This window comes from Dromaius novaehollandiae, chromosome 4 (genome assembly GCF_036370855.1).
Source record: "Dromaius novaehollandiae isolate bDroNov1 chromosome 4, bDroNov1.hap1, whole genome shotgun sequence".
Classification (NCBI taxonomy): domain Eukaryota; kingdom Metazoa; phylum Chordata; class Aves; order Casuariiformes; family Dromaiidae; genus Dromaius; species Dromaius novaehollandiae.
In genome coordinates, this window is record NC_088101.1 from 2,509,227 (window position 1) to 2,533,248 (window position 24,022).

Below are 24,022 nucleotides of genomic sequence, written 5' to 3' on the forward strand. Positions count from 1 at the left end.
GGGTGTGTGTGTGTGTGTGTGTATGTGTGTGCATGTGTGTATAGAAATAAAAATGCAACTCTGCAAAATAAAAGTGCAATTCTGGGGAGGAGGCAGGATCTTAAGCAGTTCTTTATAAGACTTTCGCTGAGTTATGGCTAGTGGAAAGAACAAATTCTCTGTTGTTATTTGTGGCAGAGGCTCAAAGAAGCTGTGATGTCAAAAACGCCAAGAAAAATCACCATTATTTATTTAATGATCTACAGTTTAGCCATATTACTTCCCGAAGATGGTCTTCAAGGTCTGGGTAATTTCTTGTGAAATTAACTCTAAAGGAAATGTTCTTGGCTTTCTGTGAAGTAAAGTAAGTGGTTTAGATAATCAGGCTGAGGGGCCCTGCATTTTTATATGGATATTTGAATGAAGCCTCTAATACTTGAGGAAAAAATTTCTTTTTCTTTCCTTTCTTTCTTTCTGAACAGTTCTTCAGATTTCATGCAATTCTCCTTTCCAGGCAATACAAACTTAAAAATAGATTTACAGCTGTAGTAAACAAGTGCATAAACAGCACAAAGTAATCCTCACTCTGCTGTTCATCATTTCTTTAATAATGTAGATATTTCTACAAGAGCTTTAATGTCCCCCTTCAGAGGCTATTCAGGGAACCGTAAATCCAAATTAAAGTTTACCTTAGAGGAGGTATTGCTTAGTAGGACTACGTTATTTGGAGTCACTCTATTCTCCAGCAAAACCTCAAATACATCCAACCCATCTGATCTGCATCTGCATCAAAAAAATTTTTGAACCTGCTGAGTTTACTGGATTGGTTCCTGATTTGTTTTAATTTTATTTATTCCCCCCCCCCCCGCAGCAGAATGGAAATCAGATGTAGGCATCGCTGCATGCGACCATCCTCTGCAACACCAAATCTGCTTTTTGCAGGTCTCGGTCTCTTCCTGCTGATGCCAGTTCTGCATCCTGGGGCTCAGGGAAACGGCTTCCTGCTTGACAGTGGTGCAGAGGGTGGGTAACACCACGTCCTGAGCTCTTGGGCGTTTTCCATCTAGGGACGCTAAGCCCAGATGGGGTTATGTCAATTTATCGAAGCTCATTCTGGTGAGAGAAAAGCCCTGCTGGTAACAGTGAAGTTATTCCAGCTTAGTATCATTTTAACAAGGACAGGGATTTACACTAGTATTTTAAATGGAAGCAATAATAAAGCATAATAGCACATGAACTACGGTTCAATATGAAATCTGAAAATGATAAGCAGATTCTTTTTCCTTTAAGTTCTTAGGCAAAACCCTTGATACTCGTTTATCTCAATGCCTCTCTGAGCGTACCTGCCACGGTGGTTTATAAAAGTTTTTATCTGGGATTAAAAATTAACCTTACTAATGGCTCCAATAAAAAGCTACAGCAGAGTAATTTAAAATGGGGCGAATTTTGTTATTACCCAATTTCCCCTCACTTCACCACATTAATTTGTGCCGCATTAAATTTGAGACTTCAAGGTTGTGCAGCAATGTCAAAGTGAAAGCTTCCTTGTGTTTTGGAGGCAGTTAGGGGGTTTATTGCAGCACCAGTAACTTTGCGTTGGGCAGGCAATAAAGGCACCAGAGTGAGGTATGTTTTGCCTCACTGAAGACCCCAGTGTGATTTGTGCTGTATGGATTTGTAGGAAGAACCAGTCCATGTTGCCCAGAATTTAATGTTCCAAGTAAAGGAAGTATTAACGTCTGTGTGTTAGGGACCAGGACCTGATACCCCACTATTTCACGTAATGTCACTGGTAGGCTGGAGGGTGAATTTAAGAGGGCAAGTTGGTTATAAGTCTTATGTGCTGCAGTGCAGGACTTTAACCGCAGAAGATTTCCCTAGTAGTAAAGGGCTTTTTTACACTGGAAAGTTAATTCATATAAGGAAGTCTCTGAATTTAAAGAGCAGTCGCTGTATCTGAGTAACTTCTCGTGCCTGCCTTTCATTAAAAATGAGATGATCCACTGCAATGGAAGGTATTTGGAAATAGCCTTTTCTTGTGATGGGGCCTAAATATTAACAAACTTGCATTGGGAACTTGCCCTGGGAGGTAGTGTTTATTTGTGTGTTGTTCTCAACATGTTGCTTCTGCTTTAATTAAGTTCATTTAAGTGACCTTTAGCTCAGGCCGGGACTGTGCTTCTGACTTCTGATCTGAAGGTAGGTTGTCATCTATTTTTGAACAGCCTCTCTTCCTTCTAAATTATTTTTGCATCCTTCCTGTGACCTTACCAAACCTTTTGTGAGCTAACTCAACTCAGCAACCCAGCAGAAACTTACCTTTTTTTTTTTTCCTCTTGTTCCTGATGGCTTAGTTTCTTGGTGGACTACTGAGCTGAACTACCTCATCGAGGGGTCCAGTAAGCACCAACGTGGGCACAGGGCCAGCAGCTGAAGTACATGGCCTGGAGATGGGATGTGGAGGGCTGCAGGAGTGGTGGGGGAGCAGGACTTCCCCGCTTGAACAGCAGGGACCTGGCAGGTGGGACATGGTAGGGAGGGTGAGCCTTGCTGGTGCCTTTCCTTTCAGTGTGCTCAGGTGCAAGTATTAGCTGCGAAAGGAGTATTCGTATCTCTGAGTGGGGGGATTTGCTGAAGATGGCACATCAAAAAAAATGTCTTCTGAGATTCTCGGAGCATCTCCCGTCGCTCACTAATGACACAGCGGCCCAAGAGTCCCAGAGCTCTGATTGAGGTGAAGATGGGACTAAGGTGCTCGTCATTGCTGGAGAAGCAGGAAGAGAACAGAGTCCTAATGTTGTCCCCTTCCTAATTGGTTTTCAGTCTCCAAACCCTTCAGCAGGAATGTTGCCTTCTCCTGGAGATCTGGGTCACTTCTCAGTGTCCTACCTCTGTGGACTGTCTTGCTTCTTGCCAGTTCCCTGGTTTATCATCCAGCTCCCACTGTGGGACACCTCCATTCGTAGTTGCCATCTGGTTTCCACGCTCTTTCCTTCTATCATGTTATCTCCTCCTTTTCTCTTCATGCTGAGCATTAAGTCACCCATTTCCCTGGTGAATGCCCATCCTTAGGTGTCTCCTCACACCTGGCCGATTGCTGAGGTGGCATCTGCTTGCAAATCCATCCCCTTCCCAGTTCTTTCCTCTCTCTGGTGATCTTCCACCATCCCTCTTTGCCCAGTACGTATTGATACCTCTTCTCCACCTCTCTGCAGGAAGAGCTAAGCTAGCATGAGAAAGGCTTCCCTTTAGCCTGAGTGGGATTTGAGGGAGTAAGGGGAGAGAAGCCCAGTATGGATGTTGCAAACATTTGCTGCAACAGTTTGGCACCAGTCAGCGTCCGTAGGAAGCACCAGTGACCCTTCTGCTGACTGAAAGCAGAAGAAAGGCTTTTCCACCCTATCCCATGAGAAAAGGTGCAGAGCTCTTTGCTACTTAATGGGTTGTCAGTGTATGTGGAGACACGGGATGGGGAAAGATATAGTTTGGATTAAGGGAAAGACAGGCACAGAAGAAGCACTGAGTCATGTTTACACGCTGCAAATGAAGGCAGTAATGAGGCTTTATCTTAATAGGAGAAGTGAGAGACCCTGATTTGGAAAAGTGCTTAAGCGTGTGCTCCCTTTGTGGAGTGGCAGTCTCCATAATAAAGCCTATTGACTCGAATGGGATTTCAGCCTGTATCCATACCCATGCCTTCAGAATAAGAGGGTGTTTTGGGTTTCGTCTTTGCTTTTGTTAACAGAGTTAAGATCAACTGTGGGAATATTAAGCACTGTGAAATTATGAACACGGAAGCATCCCTCCACGCTGGTAGGAAACCTCATCCCCCAGCAAGCTGTGTTTGCGTTTGGGAACAGTAAGTCAGGTATTTAGCTGGGCAGAGCAAATCCTGCACGGCGCTTGTGAGAATAATTATCTCTGCATTTCCAGCTTTTTTATTTCACTGCACTTAAATTTCACTCTGAAAATTGTAAGCCAGAACATCCTTTCACTGGGAAATTTGCATATAAAACCTAATTACAGACATCATCCCACCCTTTCTTTTAAAAATACATCTACTACCATTGTGCTTCCAAACGTAACAGAGCTCAACAAGTCTCTAGCAGCCATGAAGACGCGTAATTTAAAGGCTATTTCAGCATTTGATTAAGCACACAGTGATAACTACAAGCCCATGCCCTGCAGGCATGACAAGAGGCAATTATGTTCTGAGGTCAAAAGCAAGGGGGGAGAAAAAAAAGCACAAGATTTTGATGCCTTACTTAATTTTCCAGCTCCTGAAATTAGCAGAGACAAAGAAGTCCTAAATTGCCCAGATAAAATCCGGGCACTCTCTGTTACGTTTTCACCCTCTGCACTCGCTTTGCCCTGCGTAAGCTTGGGTCTGCGGGTTTTCACCGAGCGGCTGCGCTTGCAAGGCTCGAGCTGGCACGTGTTTAAATGCTCCAGAGCGTGTTTTCCAAAATCTTTAAGATCTGCCGTCTGTGTTTAGATTGATGCCCGTGCACAGGATCCTGGAAAAAAGCACCTGGTTTTCATGGTGGTAAGCAGCCATCAGCTCCTCTTGACTTAGAGCCAAGGATTAGGTCACTTATTCAGGAGATTAAATAAGAAGCTCAGTGTGGGGTAGCGACTGCAAAGACAGGGAGCTGCTCAAAGGAGAAGTGTATTAATGAATTAATACAATCGCGCTGTGTAGTGCACAGTTAGACTTTGATGTATCTTATTTCAGACCAAAAAAAAACCCAACCAAACAAAAAGATCTTTGCTCCTTACAGGAAAACCAGCAAAAACACTTAAGTAAGGTTATCATATAGGGACCCAACATCAACGAATGGGCTTACAAGGAGATGAACAACCAACCTCTACTCTCTCTTCAGAGTATTTACTGCAGAAATCAGGATAGAAGAGACCCATGCAGAGCAACTCATTCGATGGACAGCTGGATGGAGAAAACACACTGTTGCTTTCTGCTACCATGTTGTATTAAAATATTCAGTTATTCTGAATATCCAATCCAAACAAAATTCCTCCAACGTGCCGCACTTATTTTATGCCTTAGATTCAGGGATCCGTTGAATGGGTGGTCCCACAATGAGGCGTCTATGCACAGAAGTTGTCTGTCTTTCTGATGGCAAATCCTCGGGTGATTACGTGAGAAATAAAAAGTTGAATTTCTGTACTGTACAAAACTATGTCTAGAAATGTTTGCATCTGGCCGGGTATTCAGTAAGGCCTGCATTTTTTGTGTTACCCTTTAAAGGGAAGGAAAGCGTGAGTCGGTTTTCTGAGATGCTTTGCTGGGGATTGACATTCATGCAGTTTTAGTAGATCAGTGCCATAAAATCTCTTGTACATATGGAAGACATAAGAAACATACCCTTGCATTTGGTACAGAAGCATGGTTAAGAGCTTTTGCTAAACCTCTGTATTTTCATATTTAACTGTAAAAACCAGGAGCTTCAAGTACTGCATCATTGTTGACGGAGTTACTGTGAGATTAGGACACTATCTCAGCCCTCAGAAACCTCTATTTTAATAAAACCGTATTGCCGATAGCAGCTCCTAATGTCTTATTTACAACAGCTTTGGGAAGTGGGGATTAGCTGCGGATGTACAGGATCGCTGCTTGACAAATGCACCAGGGTTTGTATGAGTGAATGCCCCATACATTAATTTCTGTGATTTTTAAATGGGGTTCTCCTTATTTTTATGCTTTTTATTGCCAATTTTCTTCAATAATATAAATTTGTTACTGCAAAAAACAGGTCAGGCAACAGGTCAGGCATAGGAGTTGACAGCAAGTGTACTTTGGGAAGGATACGGGTTGGAGGTTTGACTTTTGCTTTGTTTTCTAGTAGGAATTGCAGAAGTAAATTAATACTAGCAATGTATCTTTCCCATTAATGGTAGTCTATGGGTATGTCAGCAACCCCAAAAGTGGAGCAAATGGTGGCAGAGAAGCCTCTCTGCCTTTCCAAACTTTCTTGTTTCTTTTGCATAAAACACAATGTTTCACAGAGCAGGGGGCTGCCACACACTTCAGCGGGAGCCAGAAAGATCCTTTTAAGGGGACTTGAAACCTGTTCATGGAGGATGAAAATCCCTGGGCTTTGCAAACCCCGATGGGCTTATTTCCTAGAACAAATGTTGTCCTGCACTTTCTTTCACTCATGTTGTAGTCAATTAGCGCTGTAAGGCCACGAGTAAGAGGTGGATGGTGTATTGCACAGGTCTGTGCTGGTTCTCCTGGCTTCCAGAGGACTTGGACGTTGGGCTGAAATGTTACCGAATTGTACAAATCCATAGTGCAACAGGAGATTAGGGCAAAACTGTTAACTCCCGTCTCGGGGCAAGAATGTGTGTGTATGTCAGTTTTGCATGCAGATTTACGTGGTTGAAACCATAAAGCGATGCTAATTGGAGAAGCTATTGCTGAAGAGTATGTACAGCAATAAATAAAGGCAACCATGGGGTATCCAGAGAAAGGTCATATTTCTGTTTTGTTATTATTTTTGTTATTATTTTAAGGTCTTATTTCTATAAGGAAACTTGGAGCGTGAGTACCATGTGAAAGTTTACGTGGGGCAAAGTAACAGTGCTTTGGAAGGTGGGTTTTGGGGGAGGTTATTTTTTTGGGGGGGAGGGTGGTTTTTGTTGGGGGAAATGAGTCGTTCAAAGGTGCTTGCTGTTGGATGGCCCCTGGATCCATCAAAGCCGAGGTTAAAACTTTTCCCCATTTCTCTGTGGCTGCTGCATGGATAAAAATGTAGGTTTTACATCGAGTTTTGTAGTTGGTGCTGTTGCAGTGCAGAATCAGACCAGCATGGTACATCAGCCTTAGAGCCAGAAACCTTTGCGGTGCAGCCAAGTTTGCATCCTGGTGGAATAAGGAAGGGAAGAGGTTGGCTTTTGTGCCTGCTTGTGGCCAGCGCACCCCGCTGGGACATGTGTCCCGAGTTTCCCGGCTCCGCTGCAGATTTCCTGAGAGATCCTGACATGGGAAGGGCATCGTGTAGCCGCTGCGCGTAGACGTTGGGGGATTAAATCGTTTCCGTGTGTTAGGCTGCTCAAGATGTTTGGATCACAAAGGCTCTAGAGATAGGAAGCATTACTGCTTGTTGTCATACGCGTTTACTTACTAATACTTTGTTTTCAAGGCATCCTAAAGGATTTTTTTTCTTTTCCAAACTGTAGCCAAGATTTCTTTTAAAATCGTTAATGATTTCTGAAGGCTCTTTAAATTAACTACCCAAATACGGGGCAGTACTGACCATCCAGACGGAGCTGCCACAAAGGTGAGGCTGAAGCGTTAGTTACCCGGCTTCGTATATATATTGGCCTTTCTGTGGAAAATATCACTGCCGTGCCTGAAACTTTGGGACAGTTGCCAGAAGCCGCCAGGCAGCCCCCGGCACGCTGCAGGCTATAGCGAAGGCCCTTAGACGAAGGCGGTCAGAGGACCGAGGCGGCAATGCAGATGTTGTTGCATCTGCACCTGGACAGATGCAGCCCTGCAGAGCAGGGGAGACCCTGGCGCTTGGCTTTGTAGCTGTCAGGAAATTTTCCCCAGTTGATCAGGTGCAACACAGGGCTGTGATTTTATGTATCAGAGCTGACTAGCTCTTCACCTGGCAAGTAGAGGTAATAGCAGCACCATAGTTGCTATTTACCTCTCTCAGTAGGGGATTTCAAAGCCCTTTACAAAAGGGCTCATTAGCATTTTTTGAGATGAGAAAATCAAGTAGGTGAGGGCAGAAGTGATTTCTCTGGGCAGCTAACATGTCAGGAATCAGCCCTAACTTCTGCAGGCTGCATCTCAAAGGTCATGAAGCCATCCCGAATAATACGTGTGGGCTAAAAAACTCCCCTGATGTTAAACCTCACTCAACGTTTAATCCTAGTCTCAGCACTGAAAGTCAACATTTGCCGTGTTTCTGTGCTAATCCTTGCAGCATTCAGCCGAGCCCCGGTGCCCATGGCTGTGGTGCGACGGGAGCTGTCCTGCGAGAGCTACCCCATCGAGCTTCGCTGCCCGGGAACGGATGTCATCATGATCGAAAGTGCTAACTACGGGAGGACTGACGATAAAATCTGTGACTCTGATCCTGCTCAGATGGAGAATATCCGCTGTTATCTGCCAGATGCCTATAAGATTATGACTCAAAGGTAAAGTGCTTAATAGTCTTTGTTTGCTGACTGTTTTGTTTTGTTTTAATCCCGTATGTACACACTGGTTTTTGTGTGTTTGCATGAGAAAACACAGGTACTTTGTATGTGTGTGTACAGAATTACAGCTATAATCGCTAAACTGTCCATTTACCAAAGTGGGTTAGGATCATGCAATATAAATAACATTTGCAGTAAGTACTACTAATAAGCCATCCTGATACCTGCTGGATCTCAATTTTACCTTTGAAATACCAAAATATCCCAGCTCTTAATACATAAACAAAATCTTTCTTAATACATAAACAAAGTCTTTCTCTAATGCACCTTCTTTTTCTTCTTGTGCTGCATTCCTGCAGATGGCCGGTAATCTGCTCTAAACAATTAATGTTTTGTGTTCAAAATGATACTTATTTTTCAAAACGCAAAGAAAAATCTCAATCACTCCTCACCCTACCAGGCTCATTAGTTTTAGGGGGATCTGAATGCCTCATCAAGAACCCTTTCAGGATTATGGTTTTTGCAGAAGACTTTCCGCTATTAGCATTTCTGTATAATAGCTAGCGCTGTTAAGTGCTGTTACTGCATAGGGAAATGGTAACTGAGATGCACTCTGTGTAGACAGGCTCCTGTATTGCAGGGCCAGGGCCTAAAGGTTTGTTCCAACCTATAGGTATCCTGGCTATGGAAAGCCTTTAATTATTGCTGAATTTTTCAGGGTACTTTCTGGCGTAGGAAGCGGCACAGGGAGGATTAGTAAGTCCTAGTTCTTGACGTTTAATCACGTTCAGAGTGTTGCTGTTATTATGGACAAATGTTTTCATGGTTTTATATTCGACATGCAAATGCGTGGGTTTTGAGCTCGGTTCAGAATTGCTCCATGTCAAGAATTTAGGTGTCAAAATGCTAGGAGGTCTTCTAACAAATGTCCTTGGTGCTGCACATGGCCCCTGCAAGCCTGTTTGACTTTGACTTCTTTTTTTGGTTGAACCTCTGTGTGTAGCTGTTTGAAGGCCTGTTTGCATGATTGTTGGTTATGTTTTCCAAGCGCTTCTTTGTATTCAGCATGGTTTTAATGGAATTACTGCAGTTCTCCTGTTCAGATTGTTAGTGGCTTCAAGCAGAGAGCCTCCATCCTCTGCATATTGACAGAATAAAACCATGTCATCTGCTTCATGGGTCGTTACAGAATGCAAAGTATTCATATTTATATACGTGTGTATATATATATATATATACCTGGTAGCCTTCTCCAGGCACTAGCCTCTTAACCGAATGCACAGCTCTGCAATTTGCTTAGCAGGGAAGCACATCTTTGGGGCAAAGCGTCCGTTTTCTTGCTCAGGCAGAAAGCAAAGGGCAAAATTCCCTGCAAGGGAAATGCAAATCCCTGCTGACTGAATATTTGTATCCGTGGGACTTTGCCCACTGCTATTCGTCCATGAGGAGGCTCGGGAAAGGGTGGTTGCTCTCTCCATTTAAACCATGCAGCAATTGCAATAATTCTTCATGAGGAAGAATGCAATCGTTATTAATTAGATGCTTCTGAGTTTCTTGAGAATAAATATGACCTGGTTCTAGTTGAAAGGCAGGTTAAAAAGGGGGAAAACACTCTGCTTTGCATTTTTATGTCATTCTCTTTTAATCTCCATTAATTCAAAGAGTTGAGACAATATAAAAATAAAACGATTAAAATGCAGTATGTTCTTAAAATGCAAACTGCTCTGCCAGTTCACAGCTCTTAATAGGCATGAAAAAAGGTAGTTTAAAAGGAAAATCCAGACAGACTGGTAGTTGTGGCACTAGCTATGCCACTTTCTGAAAGCCTCTACCTGCAAAATTAATGATTTCAGCAAGATCTGTGGTGGTTTTGCAGATGAAGGCAGATTTAAATGCAATGAGCTTGGCTTTGCTAATGCTACAGCAAACTACTGGGAACTAAGGATCCTCGTGGCAATCAAATCCGTCTGCGTGTGTATAGAAAAACAGCGCACACAAAGCGTGCTTGTTGCACATAGATTAATTATTGCGTTTGTAAATACAGAGCGCCCTTGTAGGCTTCGTAAGAAGTTGTCTAACTGCTGGCGGTTTTTATCAGCGACTCTGTGCGGCCAGCTTATAAACGTTACAGCATGAGTGCGGGGAGGGAGTCACGCAGGTGACGGTTTGGTTCAGGACCGAAAGGCAGGAGGAAGAGTTTGTGTGTGGTAGTACGCGAGCCGAGGCTGCCAGATTTATGGCAGATACTAGCGATTACTCCAACTCACTCCCCCCAAAATGAGCTAGCATGTTCCTTTCTTCTGCATGTTTGTATAAATTAATTTTGCAGACGAGTACGTGGGGTTATTTTGCAAGGGAAAAACATAAATCTGCTGGTGTGTTTGCTGAGCCCCCTAAGCAGCAAGGGCATGAACAGCCCTCGCTCCAAGTGTTGCACCAAAAAACCTCCAAAATCTTCAGAGTACTGCTCCAAGTAAAGAAAGTTTAAACAGCTTGCAGGGAACTATTTTATAGGAAATTAAAGCTGTGGCCTGTTTTGTTTTTAAACTTGCCAGCTCTTCCTTCCAGCTTCAGAGGAACAGCTGCCCATAAAAGCTCAGAAAGTGCCTCATGAACTGAAGGCTTTTTCTGAAACAATTAGAGGAAAAAACATAATTCATAGCCTGTTTGCTTTGGAGAAGTGGCTTTCTGAGGACTGTGACAAACAGTTAAATTCTCTCCGCGCCCGTTGCAAACTGCATGCACTGTACCACGGAGACTCTGCTATCTCCTCCCTTGAGCAGCTGTGCCACAAAATTAACATATCATCCATTCAAACAGCCGGGGTCCTCTCTAAACAGTAGGAAAAAGCAGTCTCATATTCCCGTAAGAATTGCCTTTGTTTTCCTAGTGTTAACGCTGCCATTTAGTCTATTAAAGAACACCCTAACAAAGGAAAAAAAAGGCTCTCAGCGCTCTCTCTTGAGTTTTGTGTGGATGCTTCCCACCTGGTTAAAACGACACATTTAAGGCTCCAACTCCGACAAGGAGACGAAACATTTGTTTGCCTCCCTCTTGGTTCAGCCAAGACCTCCAGTGAAAACCGGTCAGCTCAGTGAAGAGCACAAGAGTGCTTCCAGTTGCGGGACTCTCGCTGTCTTGAAACAAAGCATTTGGTGTCATCGAAGAGCCTTATCCTTTTGAAGGAGGAACGCTTGCAACTCACCTGGAAGTCAGCAGGGCAATGGTAGGCACTTTGCGCAGAACGGGTAGAAAGAAGGACGTTTTTATGAACCAGCTTGCATTACACGGCAAAGATTGCTCATCTTCTGAAGGGCTGTGTTTTGTGAATGTCTCTGGTTGATGGCTTGAGAAATGCAGAAGTCCAAAACAAGTCGTTACTGCTGTAATAATATTGCATTTTGTAGCGTACTGTTATTGATGCTTTCGGCAGCCGGTATTTTCAAGACACTTCTCAAATGCCAGTGATTTACTCTTGCGTTAGGAAATAAAGAGGCTGAATTATCTGTCTTTTCAGGTGGGATAATTGACCCGTTGTCAGGCTGATAGTTCATGAAGTGGCCACTGGTTTGGATCGTCTCGATTTGAGGCTGCTCCGGTAGAGTCCCTTTTTATGTGAAGTAGGTCGGTCTGGTGCAGGAGGGACTAGGCGCAGGACACGGGGCATAATGCAGATCTGGGGCTCTGCCTTGTGCCATTCTTGCAAGGCCATACTTCCGGCAGGACTGAATGAGCAGACTTCAGCTGAAATGCCGCACGGTTGCGTCAGGCTCTCCAAAATTAATGGCATATTTCGCAGAAAACAACACCTTTCTCAGACATCATCCTCACCTCTGACTCAGATACCGAACGTCCCATTTGATAGTGACCCCTCCGCCTTCTTCCCATGCATCCTGAGTAATGTTTGGTAAAGACTGCCAAGATACTACTCATTTTTCTAAATTTGTTATCACACAGATGGCATGGGAAGCGCATTTCTGAAGAGACGAGATGTTGCAACGGGGAAGCTAAGCTTCTCTTTCTGGGAAGCATGAGTCTGGCGCTTTGAGATTGCCACATGAAAAGCATGATCAGTATGGAAAAATACTAATGTTTCTTTTTAAATAGTAGTTTTTGTAACCCATAGAAATGAATAGAGAGTATTAAAGCTCGTGTTCCATGCATTCTTTCTTTTTTTCTTTTTTTAAGGTTTGAAAACAGACCTTACTTGGTTAAGCAGCCTATTTTCTTGCATTGCTGGAAGGTATATTAAAACAAAGCAAAGTTGACTAAGCTGAAATGCACCTTGACCCTGGGACAAGGTCATGCCTGGTATTACTAAGGGGAAAAAAAAGAAATAAATAAAGTGCTACTGGAACAGTGTGCACTGAACTGTTGTATCACTCTGGAAAAAAAAAATTGCTACTTCCCAGCTTGTATGCTCTTAATTTATCCTACCCCTTCCTTTCCTGAAAATGCTGTCAGAGACCAAGCAGGAGTAAATTCTGAAAACGACAGTCCTCTGGAATTGCCCCAGTACCCCGGTAAATCGGGGCTTGTCAGTCGAAGCATCGCAACAGATTGCTGCTGCTGTGGTAACAGATGAGGAGAAGGTAGTGCTTTCTGGGGTAATTAGGTTCCCAACCATGGAAGGCTTCGTAGATCAAAAGTAGTGCTTTAGGCTTCCCTGGATACCAATTAGTAGCCGTGGCCAGCTATAAAACACCGCACTTAAAAGAAAGAAAGAAGCTAGACTGAAAAATAGGCAGTTGTATTGTGCGCTGGGTTTTGATTGCTGCTGATGCGTGACTCCCTTTTGCAAAAATCCAGATGGGAGCTGGCAAAGGCATGGGTGACCAGCAACTGCCGTGGCCCAAAGCAGAGGCCTCTTGGCCTCCTCGAGCCGTGCAGGCTGGCGGAGAAAGGTCCTTTGCCACCAGTTTGTGGTTTTCTCTAACGTGGACCTCACTAGCTGGCTGTGCCCCAAGCCACTTGGGTGGTCATGGTGGACCTACACATGTTACAGGGTGGTCTCAGTCAGCAGTCCCCCAGAAAAAGGTCTTGCATTGAGCTACTTCCGTTCAACACTGGCTATTGCCAGAGTTGGTTTTGTCAGCAAAAACTTATCAGTTGCTTCCTATAGGCGTCTGGAAAAATTCATCATTACTGTTTCCTAAAACTGTCTCAGTCTTAACCGACAAAGAGAAGACATGGGATAATTTCTCAGATAAGTCTTGTCTTGAAATGGCCTGAAAACTGCTGAACTCGCGCTGAAAGCCAGGCAGGGAAATCCCAGTTTATTGCTTCATCCGTTGCTTTGTGAGAGTGGAAGTGGCCGGCTCAGGGCTGCCGGAGGGAAAGGACTAGCTAACCCTTTGCAGCCTGCTGCGCACAGCTTTTGCCGGTGGGAGAAGACCTACAGGTTACGTCCTCTCGTCATCTGTTTTACCACCCGCTTGAGGCTTGCTGAGAACAGCAGCCCCTAATTTGTACCTATGGAGGGACATTTCAGCAGAGATGGAGATGGTGCTGACAGCAGAGTTATGTCTGTCGAAACACGTGTACTGCATTTATTCTTACGTTAACAGTCAGTGCATTGATGGGAGATGGGTGCAAGAACACAGAATGACCTTCCCATAACTGCTGTGTGGGAAGATGCTGCCCTAGGCCTTCAGGTACTGGTCTCTGCTGTTCCTAAAACATGTTTTGTATCATGAAAAGCATTATTTGAGATTCTCCAAAAAAAAAAAAAAAATCTGCATCCTGACAGTGGCCCCTCCTACCAAGTGCCTTGACTGCAGTAGCTGCTGCTTGATCAGCCCAAATGCGACAGTCATCGCAGTGCTTGTTCGTCAGGTTCTTGGTCTTCATCATCAGGATTACATCGATTTAGAGCATGGTATAATAGTGTGCAAGGCTTTTTTGGAACAAACTGACTTCTACTGTCTTAAAATAACAAAGAAATAATTTCATCTGACTAGAAAAATACATACATGCTCCTTCTCTGTTTAGTCTTCTCGCTAGAAATAACGGCTAAAATGCTGTGAGGCAAGATGACTTTCAAGTAATGCATTTATATCAGTTTCTTTGCCTTTTTTGTACAAAAGAGCTCAGTTAGTGTATGCCTGAGGTCAAAATCGGGTTTATACACAGGGGATTGTCTATTCTCCAGGATATTTCAAAGCTTTCATTCAGGAGACTTTTGACTGCGCCATTTGTGGAGCGTTTGTAGCTTGAACCATATATTCTACTCTAAAATGCGTAAAAGTGGTACGGGCTTATCCTGCACCTTCTCAATCTGTAGAGTGCATGCACGGGATTTCTGTGCTTCTCTGCAGTGCTGGGGACGCCCTCTGTAGACATTCCTCACCTCTGCATGCTTGCAGCTTGGGATCCGCAGCGTGGCATTACATTTTGTTGTCATCACTCTACTGCTACCACATGCTTTTGCACCCTGAGCCAAGAGTTTCCAGGCACTGCACGAGGATGAGACCCAAGCAGGCAAAGATGGGTGTTAACCACACATAATCCACTAACCGGTAGCAGAATATGAACAGACTTAGGCAGTGTTGCTGGATCATCAGTTCAACATGGCCCTGTAATTTAGCTATGAGTTTTTTAGTGGGATGAAAGGAAGTTTATTTCAGTCTCTGTGGGGAAAAGAGTGCCCAGAAGGTTTTTATCGTAAGCAGTGACCCAAGAAAAGGTTTTGGTGCTATTATGATTCAAGAGAAGGGTTCTGTATATTAGCAAGCTGAGAGTACAAGAGATGCCTTCCTGCATCTGCGATGTTTAAAAAAAAAAAAAAAAAGGCAGGATATGGGATTTATGATTAGAGCCATCTTATATGCATTATGCATGGGATAATACATTGGTGTCAGTTATATACAGTGGAAGCCTTAATTCAGTTGGAGTCCTGCTGACATCGTAAACTGGGAGACAGCGAGTAGTTTATGGGCAGCAGCAGAGCCTCCGGACTGAATTATGGCCCCGGCGTTCAGTCCGTTAGTGTCGCAGTTCGTAGCAGGCAGTATATTACATGCTTTTACCCAAAGCAGAAGTGGTGACAAAGAAGGGAAAGGAAAAGCTTCATTGCCGAGATGAGGCAAGGGATGGGAGGTGGACACACAGGCAAGGGGAACGTGCTGAAGGGCAAAACCGGTGTGGGGCAAAGGGGCATTTGGAGCTGGCTAGCAGCAGAGGTGCCCCAGCAGGAACAGGGTGTCATCCTGATCCTTCCTCGTTAGAGATGTGCTTTGACCCCGATGCCTGAGATTTAATATTCTTCCTGGGTTCTCTTTGGTAGCATTAATTATGATTGTTGGATATTCTTGATGTCCATATAAATGCCCAAGCCCTTTCTGAATCTCATTAAGTCCCTGGTCTTGATGACTTCCAGGAGCTGCGAGTCCGGCAGGATAATAGCTTATTGTGTGAAAAAGGATTGCTTTTGGTCAGATTTTAATTTTGTTGCTGTCCCACTCATCTCATATCCTCAGACAGTGAGGACGGAGGCATCCAAGCTACCTTTTCGATTTCCGTTCGTTAGCTTGCCTGCATTTATCATATTGCTTCTAATTTATCTGCTCTCCAAGGGAGAAAGTTATGGTCTTTCAAATATTTCTTCATATGGGAGTTATTCTGTCTTTTTTTTTTTTTTTTGAGAGTGTAGAGGTTCTTGCTGTTTTTCCCCGAATGCCCTTTAATTTTGCATTGCTGTGTCTGAGATGAGATGAGCTGTACTGTACACAGCATTCTGGGTCAGGCTGCATCATCTGCCTATATAAAGACAATGTTATTTCTTTATTAGTATTTACTCTTCTTTTTCCTGTGAAACTTAACTTTAATGCTGAAGGTTTACTATTGTTGTTGTTGTTTTAAAGCAAAATCCAAAGTGCAGAAGAGGAGGAAGAGAATTTTATGTTAAATTTGAGATTTTTAGGCCATTTCTCTTTGGAAAGCATGTTTCCCATCTTCCTTTCCCCGGGTGGCTTTGCATTAAACAAAATTTGACTCAAAGTACTGCAAACCACACAGCAATAATTATATCCCTCTCAAAAATGCCTGATCTATTCCTAATAAATTGTCAGCTCCTTTGGCCACGTGGTAGAGTATGATCCGCTTAAACGGTTCCGGGGCGCCCTGCTATGATGAACGGAAAGCTTTGGTTGTCAGTGCAAATGCTAGCAAACGTGTGGAGTGAAATGTAAAGCAGTCGTTGGGCTGTAGAGAGCAAGGTTAGTTGTGGGAAGATGCATACTCCTTGCAGGTGTCCTGGGTCCAAATGATGCACATGGAAGCGCTGTGCTATGGTTGGGCATGCTGGTGCACAGGTGGGTGCGATCAGGTTAGTACCTGAATAGTCTTTCCTCGGGGAGTGGAGCGGTGGCTGTACAAAGCAGATGAGTGATTTTAACTGTTGAGATTTTTTGGGTTGTGTGTGGAGTTTTTTGGAGGGGGGCAGTGGGGCAGGGATTCTTTAGGATCCCTCAAAAATCTGCCTTTGTTAGAAGTGCTCCTTGGCAACCTTTCAAATAACTGGCCTGGTTGCAGACGTCTGAACGCAGGCATCTAATATCTGAGACACCATAAAGGGAGGAGGAGGAGTAGAAAAAAAGAAAAAAACCTTGAACTACAAACACACACAGAGAATATAGGTCACCTTCAATGCAGTGGATTAGGCTGAGCTCTGGAAAATCAATTTTGGTTGATTAGTTGCACTTGTAGCTAGATGTAAAGAGTTAAAGGCAGGCTCCCAACAATGCAGGCTAATGCCTGTAGTGTTGGGCTGGGATCCAGAAAACACTTAGGTGCCGGTGTAACGCTGTGTGCGAGAAGAGCTGTTTGAAGTCAGTGCAGAGCTCTAAGCCTTGCAGGAGATAGCCACAAGCTTAGTTTTCACAGCCTGGATTGCATCCAAGTGGAGAAGGCATCTGGTGGGTCACCTCATGGAGCATCCCCGGTGACGGACTGCATCAGACCATCACCGCTGCCCCATTTCTCATTATGGCAGTCCATCATGCCGAGAGGTGGCCAAGGTGGAGTCCAAGTTACAATCGCTTTTCAATTATTTAAAGACCAAAAGTGCTCTTTAAAGCATGTGTGTTTGAAGGCGGTGGGAGAGAAGAGGATGAAGAGTTTTCTTTATAGTGCTTAAAAGGGATCTCAGTGCATCAGCTTCCAGATTCACTAATGTTGATTGGCGTAGCATCCCCTGAAGGTGTCTTTGGTCAGGGGCTTTCGGGTAGGAACAGAAACCTTCTATACTTGAAGGATCCCTTTGGGAAGACCCACGTATTTGGATTGAGAAGAGGTGAAGTAAATTCCTGTACATCTTAGGAGTCTTTCTCTGAAGTTGAAATTTTGAGAGTTAGGACACTTAAAAGCGCCTGTCACAGCCAGAAGCCTGATTTCCCGCTGACCTGGCACTAGTCCCAGCTTCCTGGTGTCCAAAGATTTCTTTTGGAAATGGAAGTTCACTCTTAAGTGGCTCTAGTGCCTTTTAATATTTTGCTTGTGATCTAATTTGGATCAAAAGTATACCAATTTGGAAACTGCCTGCCTCACATCAAGCTCGGAGTTGGTTTCTTTCTTTTTTTTTTTTCTTTTTAACTCATATGGTTTAATAAGATTAACTTGCTGCAGTTCTGATCTGGTCATCAGAGAAAGCTCGTTCAAACTGAGAACCTGTCAGAGGGGAAGTAGCCTCGAGCGTAAAGTAGGAACGAGGTGGTGCCAAAAATCATGACTCCTGGAGGCTTTCTCATCTCACCCTTCAGTGAGAGGAGAAACTTTCAGCTGCCAAATTAATGCACTTGGGGACGAGAAGCATAATTAAGGGATTAAAAAATAAATATCCCCCTTTACAGCTGTCGTCTTTGGAGATGTACACAGATAGGCACACATAGAAACTATTATATAGTGCAAACATCTTAATTTTTGAGGCTCCAAAATATGTGTAGGAGCTGAATACTTTTTACATGTCTGCTTGAATTATCGGGAATAATTTACAAAGTGGAGCATGGCCACTAAAATGAATGAATAAATAAGTGAGCTTATGGAGTATTCCTGCCAAATCGGTTTTGGGGCTCTTCTGCATAAAATAATTAATTCATGTTTTTTAATCATGTTAGTTTCTTCCAGTGTTTCCTTGCATTTCAGCAGCTCAGCATCTCCACCATGAATTTAATTTCCTCAGCACTGGTATGGGCAGTCCTGATTGTGTAACCTCTTTTGACCCAAGGTTACATCTTAATCCCGTGGTCCCAGGGGGATGCCCTCAAGTTTGGCAAGTGCAGTGAGATTTTCCAATGTGTAACATATTGATAACATGTATATGGAATTAGGGCTCTTCTGGTACTTATCTGAATTCTGAGCATGTTGGGCACTTTTTTGTTCTTTCATGAAGCAAATTCTCAGAAGAGCTCCCGTGCATAATTTCTTTCCGCTATTTCTGCAGGAATAAGGCAGCTGTGGAAGAGGAATGCAAAGTGAAGAGCCCGTCACTTTGCAATATCACAGGTTTTTCTAAGGATGTTAGAGAAGGGAGGAAATCCATAGGACAGGTATGACTTTGGTTGCAGGCTCAGCCAGAACTGAAACAAAGTGGCATCATTAGGGGCAGTGAGAATTTAAAGTCGAACACAGTGGTAGGTGCCAATAGGGTTCGAGGAAACTGGCTCCATAACGTGCAGAGGGATTTAGGCTGCTGCTTCTAGCTGCTGAAATTGCTCCAGCTTATCCCAGGTCTTCCTTATCATGTTACGGTCGGGCAGTGGAGAATCTCTGTATCTGCAATCTGTATCGTGGTGGGTGCATTGTATCACCGGAGCATGGCGGGATGCAGTGCCAGCAGGAGCGGATGAACGCACGTTCACGTTACTGACCTTGGCTTGCACTCTGAGATGGTGAAAGCGTCAGGAATGGGGGTTATTCCTGCCCTTTCAGCTTTCCTTTGAATAAGTGGTCATGCTTCACCAAGGCTCTGCGTGTTTTGGAGGAGGCGTACAAAGCCATTGGGGCAGCAGAGCAGGGTGGGGAGCGCAGGGAGCAAAACTAGCCGAGTCTGTAGCCTGGGAAGGGTTTGCCGTAATCTCCAAAGTTTCTAACCGCTCCTTGGAGCATCAAGAGCCTGATGCCCATTCTGCAGGGTTTTAAAGAATTTTTTTGCAGTTTTGTGTGCTGCCCAAGTGACAGCGGCTATTCTCATGAGTGGACGTTTCCAGCATCCAGCCCATTTCTTTTTAAGGTCTCTGGCTGCTGATTTTGTGAGACCACAGAGAGGAGAAAGAAGGGAGGAGAAAAAGTGCAGGGCAATAGGCAGAATGAAGAATATTTTAAGAGTGAGGCCTTAATTCAAGAAATTGGCTTTTTTCATCATGTGGTAAATTCATTAGTCATGTACAGCGAAGAAGTTGATCTATGACTGTGACTATATTGAATTGATGAACGCAGCTACTTGAAATTTAGTGGCCAAAATTAAGGCCTCTCCAGGCATTAATAGATTAGACCGCTTAAAACAATTTAATTATTTATCCTGTACAAATGGGACAGGGTATTTCTAGAGTGATGCGTGCACTACTTCAGACATATATTCATATATGTGGGATTGATGCTCTGTTTGCAGATCTGACTAATGGAGGGGGGAAGGATGGGAAGAACCATTGCTGAGACTTAAGAATTTCCTTGCTCTTTACAGTTTGGGGGACTTCCTAAAAATAGTAATAATATCAGTCTGGTTTGAGCTAGTGTTTTTCCCGCACTTCCCATAAATCTTATCAGCTTCTATTTGTAAGAGAGTTAAAGAAGCAAAAAAAGGAGGCTATTAATAGCACCATATGTCTGCATTTGAACATAGTATTATGCATATGTACTGCTATTTTTATTGCAGTAGTATGCAGATAACTGATGTCCCATCAGGATAGACTCTGCATAAGTGTAGTTCCCCACCTGGAGACATTATAACATCAGTGGATTTTTTTTTTCTTGCAAGTGATCGTGTCACACAGTCATATCATCTCCAAAGGGAAGTGACTGTGCTCTAAGTGGCTCGTCCTAAAGTGCTATCCTACCCAGAAAGCGAAGGAAATAATTAAGATGACATGAATTATGTAAAGCAGACTTGAATAAAGAGTGACAGAAGGGCTGGCTTTGACAGCTGGATGTTAAATGAAATTTGTTTCTGTTGTTATAGATGCATAGACTGTTTTTAAATGTATAATTTATTTAGATTTATTTAAAGGGTAGAGGAAAGAAACAAGAAATCCCTGATGCAGAGAATTGAAATAATGAGTTGTTATACACACATAAATAGTCATTATAAAATACTTTATTGGTCTATTTTTGCTTTATTTATAAGGGCATTTTAAGACTCCTTGAGCCTGTATTTTACATGCAGGCAGACCCACATTACATTTTACCCAGCACTCTCTTCCTGCACGCTTAATTGAGTTAATAACTGCAATAAGCAAATCCTTCTGGCTTCTCCAGCTCTGTTCTGGGGGCGCAATGAATTCCTCATGTTTTCTGAAGGGGAATTTATCCTGAGCGGCTGTATCTCACACTGTTTTATTACTCAAGCCTTTCAGGAGGCCAAAGCTGTTGGTTAGGGAAAGCTTTCTAGTCGGAGACGCAGGAGCTTTAGGTATGATAGCGAAACATCTACAAATACTTAAGTTACATTATAATTGGAAGCGGGGGGGCTTGGGAGGGGGGAAGGGGCTATTCCCAAAGAGAGCTTTCAGATGTTGGCTGGGGTAAAATCAGTCCTCTGGCTAAGACCATGTAGTGCCCCATGAATGCCTAGCACATTGCGGACCAGGTTTTTTTTATGCAGTGAAAAGTGGAATGATTTCCTTTGGGGTTGGTTAGACTGACTCATGTCAGAACTAATCTGCTGTTTGCTTAAGACTTTTCCCACTTACAGTACATTCAAATGCACACTATCACTACAAATTTTAGCTTTTCTAAAGAAATGATTTTTCCAAATCCAGAGTATTTGGGAGTCTTACTGGCTGTATGAAAATAGAAATTCAGGGCTCGTCAATTTGCACGTGATCCCAGTTTAAGCTCAAGCAGTGCTGAGGACCCAAGTAGTCCTGAAGCAGACAAATTCTGCAAAAATTTGCCTTCAGGGCAAATTCTTCCCTTCCCTCCTCACTGATCCTTGCTGTCACTGATATAGTAGGTTTGGCGAGATATAATGTTACATATGCTATTTTCCATTCTGCTTTTTGGCATCCTAACACTGCGTTAGATCTCTTGGATACCCTTGGGCAAGTGGCAGAGGTTACTCTTGTCCCGATGGGCTGCCTTGCCAGCACCACGCTGTTGCCTTTCTCCGTGTGGGCAGCTTCTGGTTTTTGTGAGGCTTAAATTCTGGTTTGATGACAAGATACCTCCTTTGCTGCCTGTGCATGGCATTTACGTTTCTGTATGTTGCTTATATCAAAGGTCATTAATTTGTCACTCCAGTTGTGAAAATCCGTCGTTTGCTCCCGGGTAAGTCTATTGCCTTATGTTTTGTGGCAACGCTTATGGAGAACTCCAGACTAAACCTCTCTAACTTTCATATTTCTTGTGTCTAATCCCAGCGTGGCACCCCAAGTTGCTCTTGTGCAGTGCAGTTTGCAGCGTGGTGGGTGCACAGGTGGACAGGGTGGCCTGGTGAGAAGGTCTGATGGCTTCTCGTCTGCAGACCCACCACTGGCAAGTTTAGCAGCAAGGAAAGAGGGGAACTTCTCAAACTCTCTGCTCCTCATCCTGATTCCACCAAGAAACTTGTGACGTATGGATTGCTGGGATAGTTTCCAGTCTTCTAGGAGAACTGCCCTGGATAATCGTTTGCAACTATGACTGGCAATAACCTTCCATTTCTGTTCAATTTTCTGCTTACCAGTTGTTTGATGTGAAAATGGGTGGTAGATATTAATTTTAGCATTAATTTGTGTGGGACAGGTTATTTGGGAACAGTAAGTAAAATTCTATTTCCAGGAAATATTAGAAGATTTGGTGTTTGTGACATTCTTGTGGATGAAAATACATGGTTACATCAATAGATGCCAAAAAATTTATTGGACGATCTGTAAAGCTCCCATGGTATCCTTTCTGTTACCATTAGAACGGTAATGAGAAGGATGGCAACCTCTCTCTTAGTAGATTTTAATTTTAATTGAATGTTGTTATCCTGTATGTTCTTTAATACGTGTCTTTTGCACGCAAAGGTTTGCATCCATACCTTAGCTCTTTTGCCCAATGGGTACTTCTGCCTCTTACAGAACTGAGATTGGAACAAGCCTTGGAGCTAATGGGACCACCTTTGGGAGGGATGTGCAGGAAGACCTGGTGAAGGACTGGATGATCTTGCACAGTGCTGGATGGCTTTTCACTACTGTTGCGTGTGACATGCTGTGTACTAGCAAATCAAATTCAGAGCGGCAGGTGAGCAAGGCATGCAGTGGGTGCAACCTGGAGGCAGGCAAACTTGGTCAGTGTTACATAGGGTAGTGTGAGGGATGGAGATCTGTGTGATGGTTGAGAGAGATCTGGAAAGGGAATTGTTTCAGAAAGGAGCCTGGAGAGAGGATCTGAGGAAGGAGGGGAGACCTGGGCAAAGGCAGAAGTACCCGTCGAGCAGAGGAGCTCGTTGACATGAATGCAGACCTTGGTGTGGATGAGTCGGATGTCTATAACTTGGTGATCATCAACATCCTCTGGGCCAGGGAAAAAAAAGGAGACCTCCCCTTAGTTCTTTCACATCAGAAATTAAATTGTGCCCATAGAGGAGATAAGATTTTGTCCTCTTGGAGAGCCTCCATGTCTTGGAGCGGCTTTTCAGGCCATTGGATGATTTCACCGGGCATTTGTTATCCCTGCCCACTCCCTTGTCAGGCCTTCCCCTCCCCTCTGCCTTTCCATTTGGCCGATTAAATGCTGTAAATTCTGTGAGGAGGGGCTGAGTGTTAAATTTCTCAGACGCGTCTGCATGTCTTATCGTGAAGCTGCTTCCACGTTGTTAACAGTATTTGATTCATACTGAAGGAAAATTGATGACTGGGACCCTCCTCGTATAGCAGCTCTCGTTCTCAGTCACCCCCCCCCCTTTTTCTTTTTAATGCCTTCCTATTCAATTTATCGAGCCACACTTTGAGCAATCAGGGGCCAGAAAATGGCTTTTGTTCTTGAGGGTGATACTCTGTGTTGTTTTATCTAGATGCAGAACTTCTAATTCTGGCCAGAAAAGCTGATAGAGACAGGAGGCGCAGCACGGGAGCTCTAGCTTAGCGCCGTCTCCCAAGTGCCGTTACCAGCGAGTAAGGTGGTAAACACACTGTTCCTGGTAAAAGAAAGCTCCCTCGCATGCTCAAGGAGCCATGAGGAAAATAACCTTTCTCATCACATCTGCGTTCAATGCTGAGGCGCCTGGAGTCAGCTCTGGCACACGAAGAGGCCGCTTTGAAGTGTCTGGTGCAGAGGCTGGGGAAGGATTGTGGATTTAAAAGAATAAGGAATATCAAGGGAGTCAATAGAGTAAAGAAAAAAGGCAATTAAAATTGGCTGTGAAGCATCAGCTTGAGTTGAAATGACCTCCTGCTTCACCGAGGACAGAATTTTGGGTGGATTTTACAGTCTTGAGTCAGTTCACTGTTTGCGGACAGGCTATTCTTACTGTTGGTAATAATTATATTTAATTCATGCTGCTAATACTAATTCTGACTCCTTGTTATTGCTTAATGCAACTAGCACTAATTCCCTGCTAGCGCAGACATGTTATCAGTGTGACCCGATTTAGGAAAATGCAGAAGTAATTAAAGATCCAGTTAGCTGTGCAATGAAACCCCACTTAAAATTAAGTGCATGCTTAAGAAGCGTCTGGAAGACAGGCTTGTTCGCT

The 24,022-nt window shown here is 43.7% G+C and overlaps 1 protein-coding gene across 5 annotated transcripts in view; it reads left to right on the forward strand.

The window, feature by feature from the left end:
* Positions 1–24,022, forward strand: part of ADGRL3 (adhesion G protein-coupled receptor L3) — a 437,224-nt gene that overhangs the window by 199,598 nt on the left and 213,604 nt on the right. For all 5 annotated transcript variants that reach the window (XM_064510233.1, XM_064510234.1, XM_064510238.1 and 2 more), the window contains one exon: positions 7,938–8,151. In XM_064510233.1, coding sequence (XP_064366303.1) covers positions 7,938–8,151 — 214 coding nt within the window. The remainder of the gene's footprint in view (positions 1–7,937; positions 8,152–24,022) is intronic.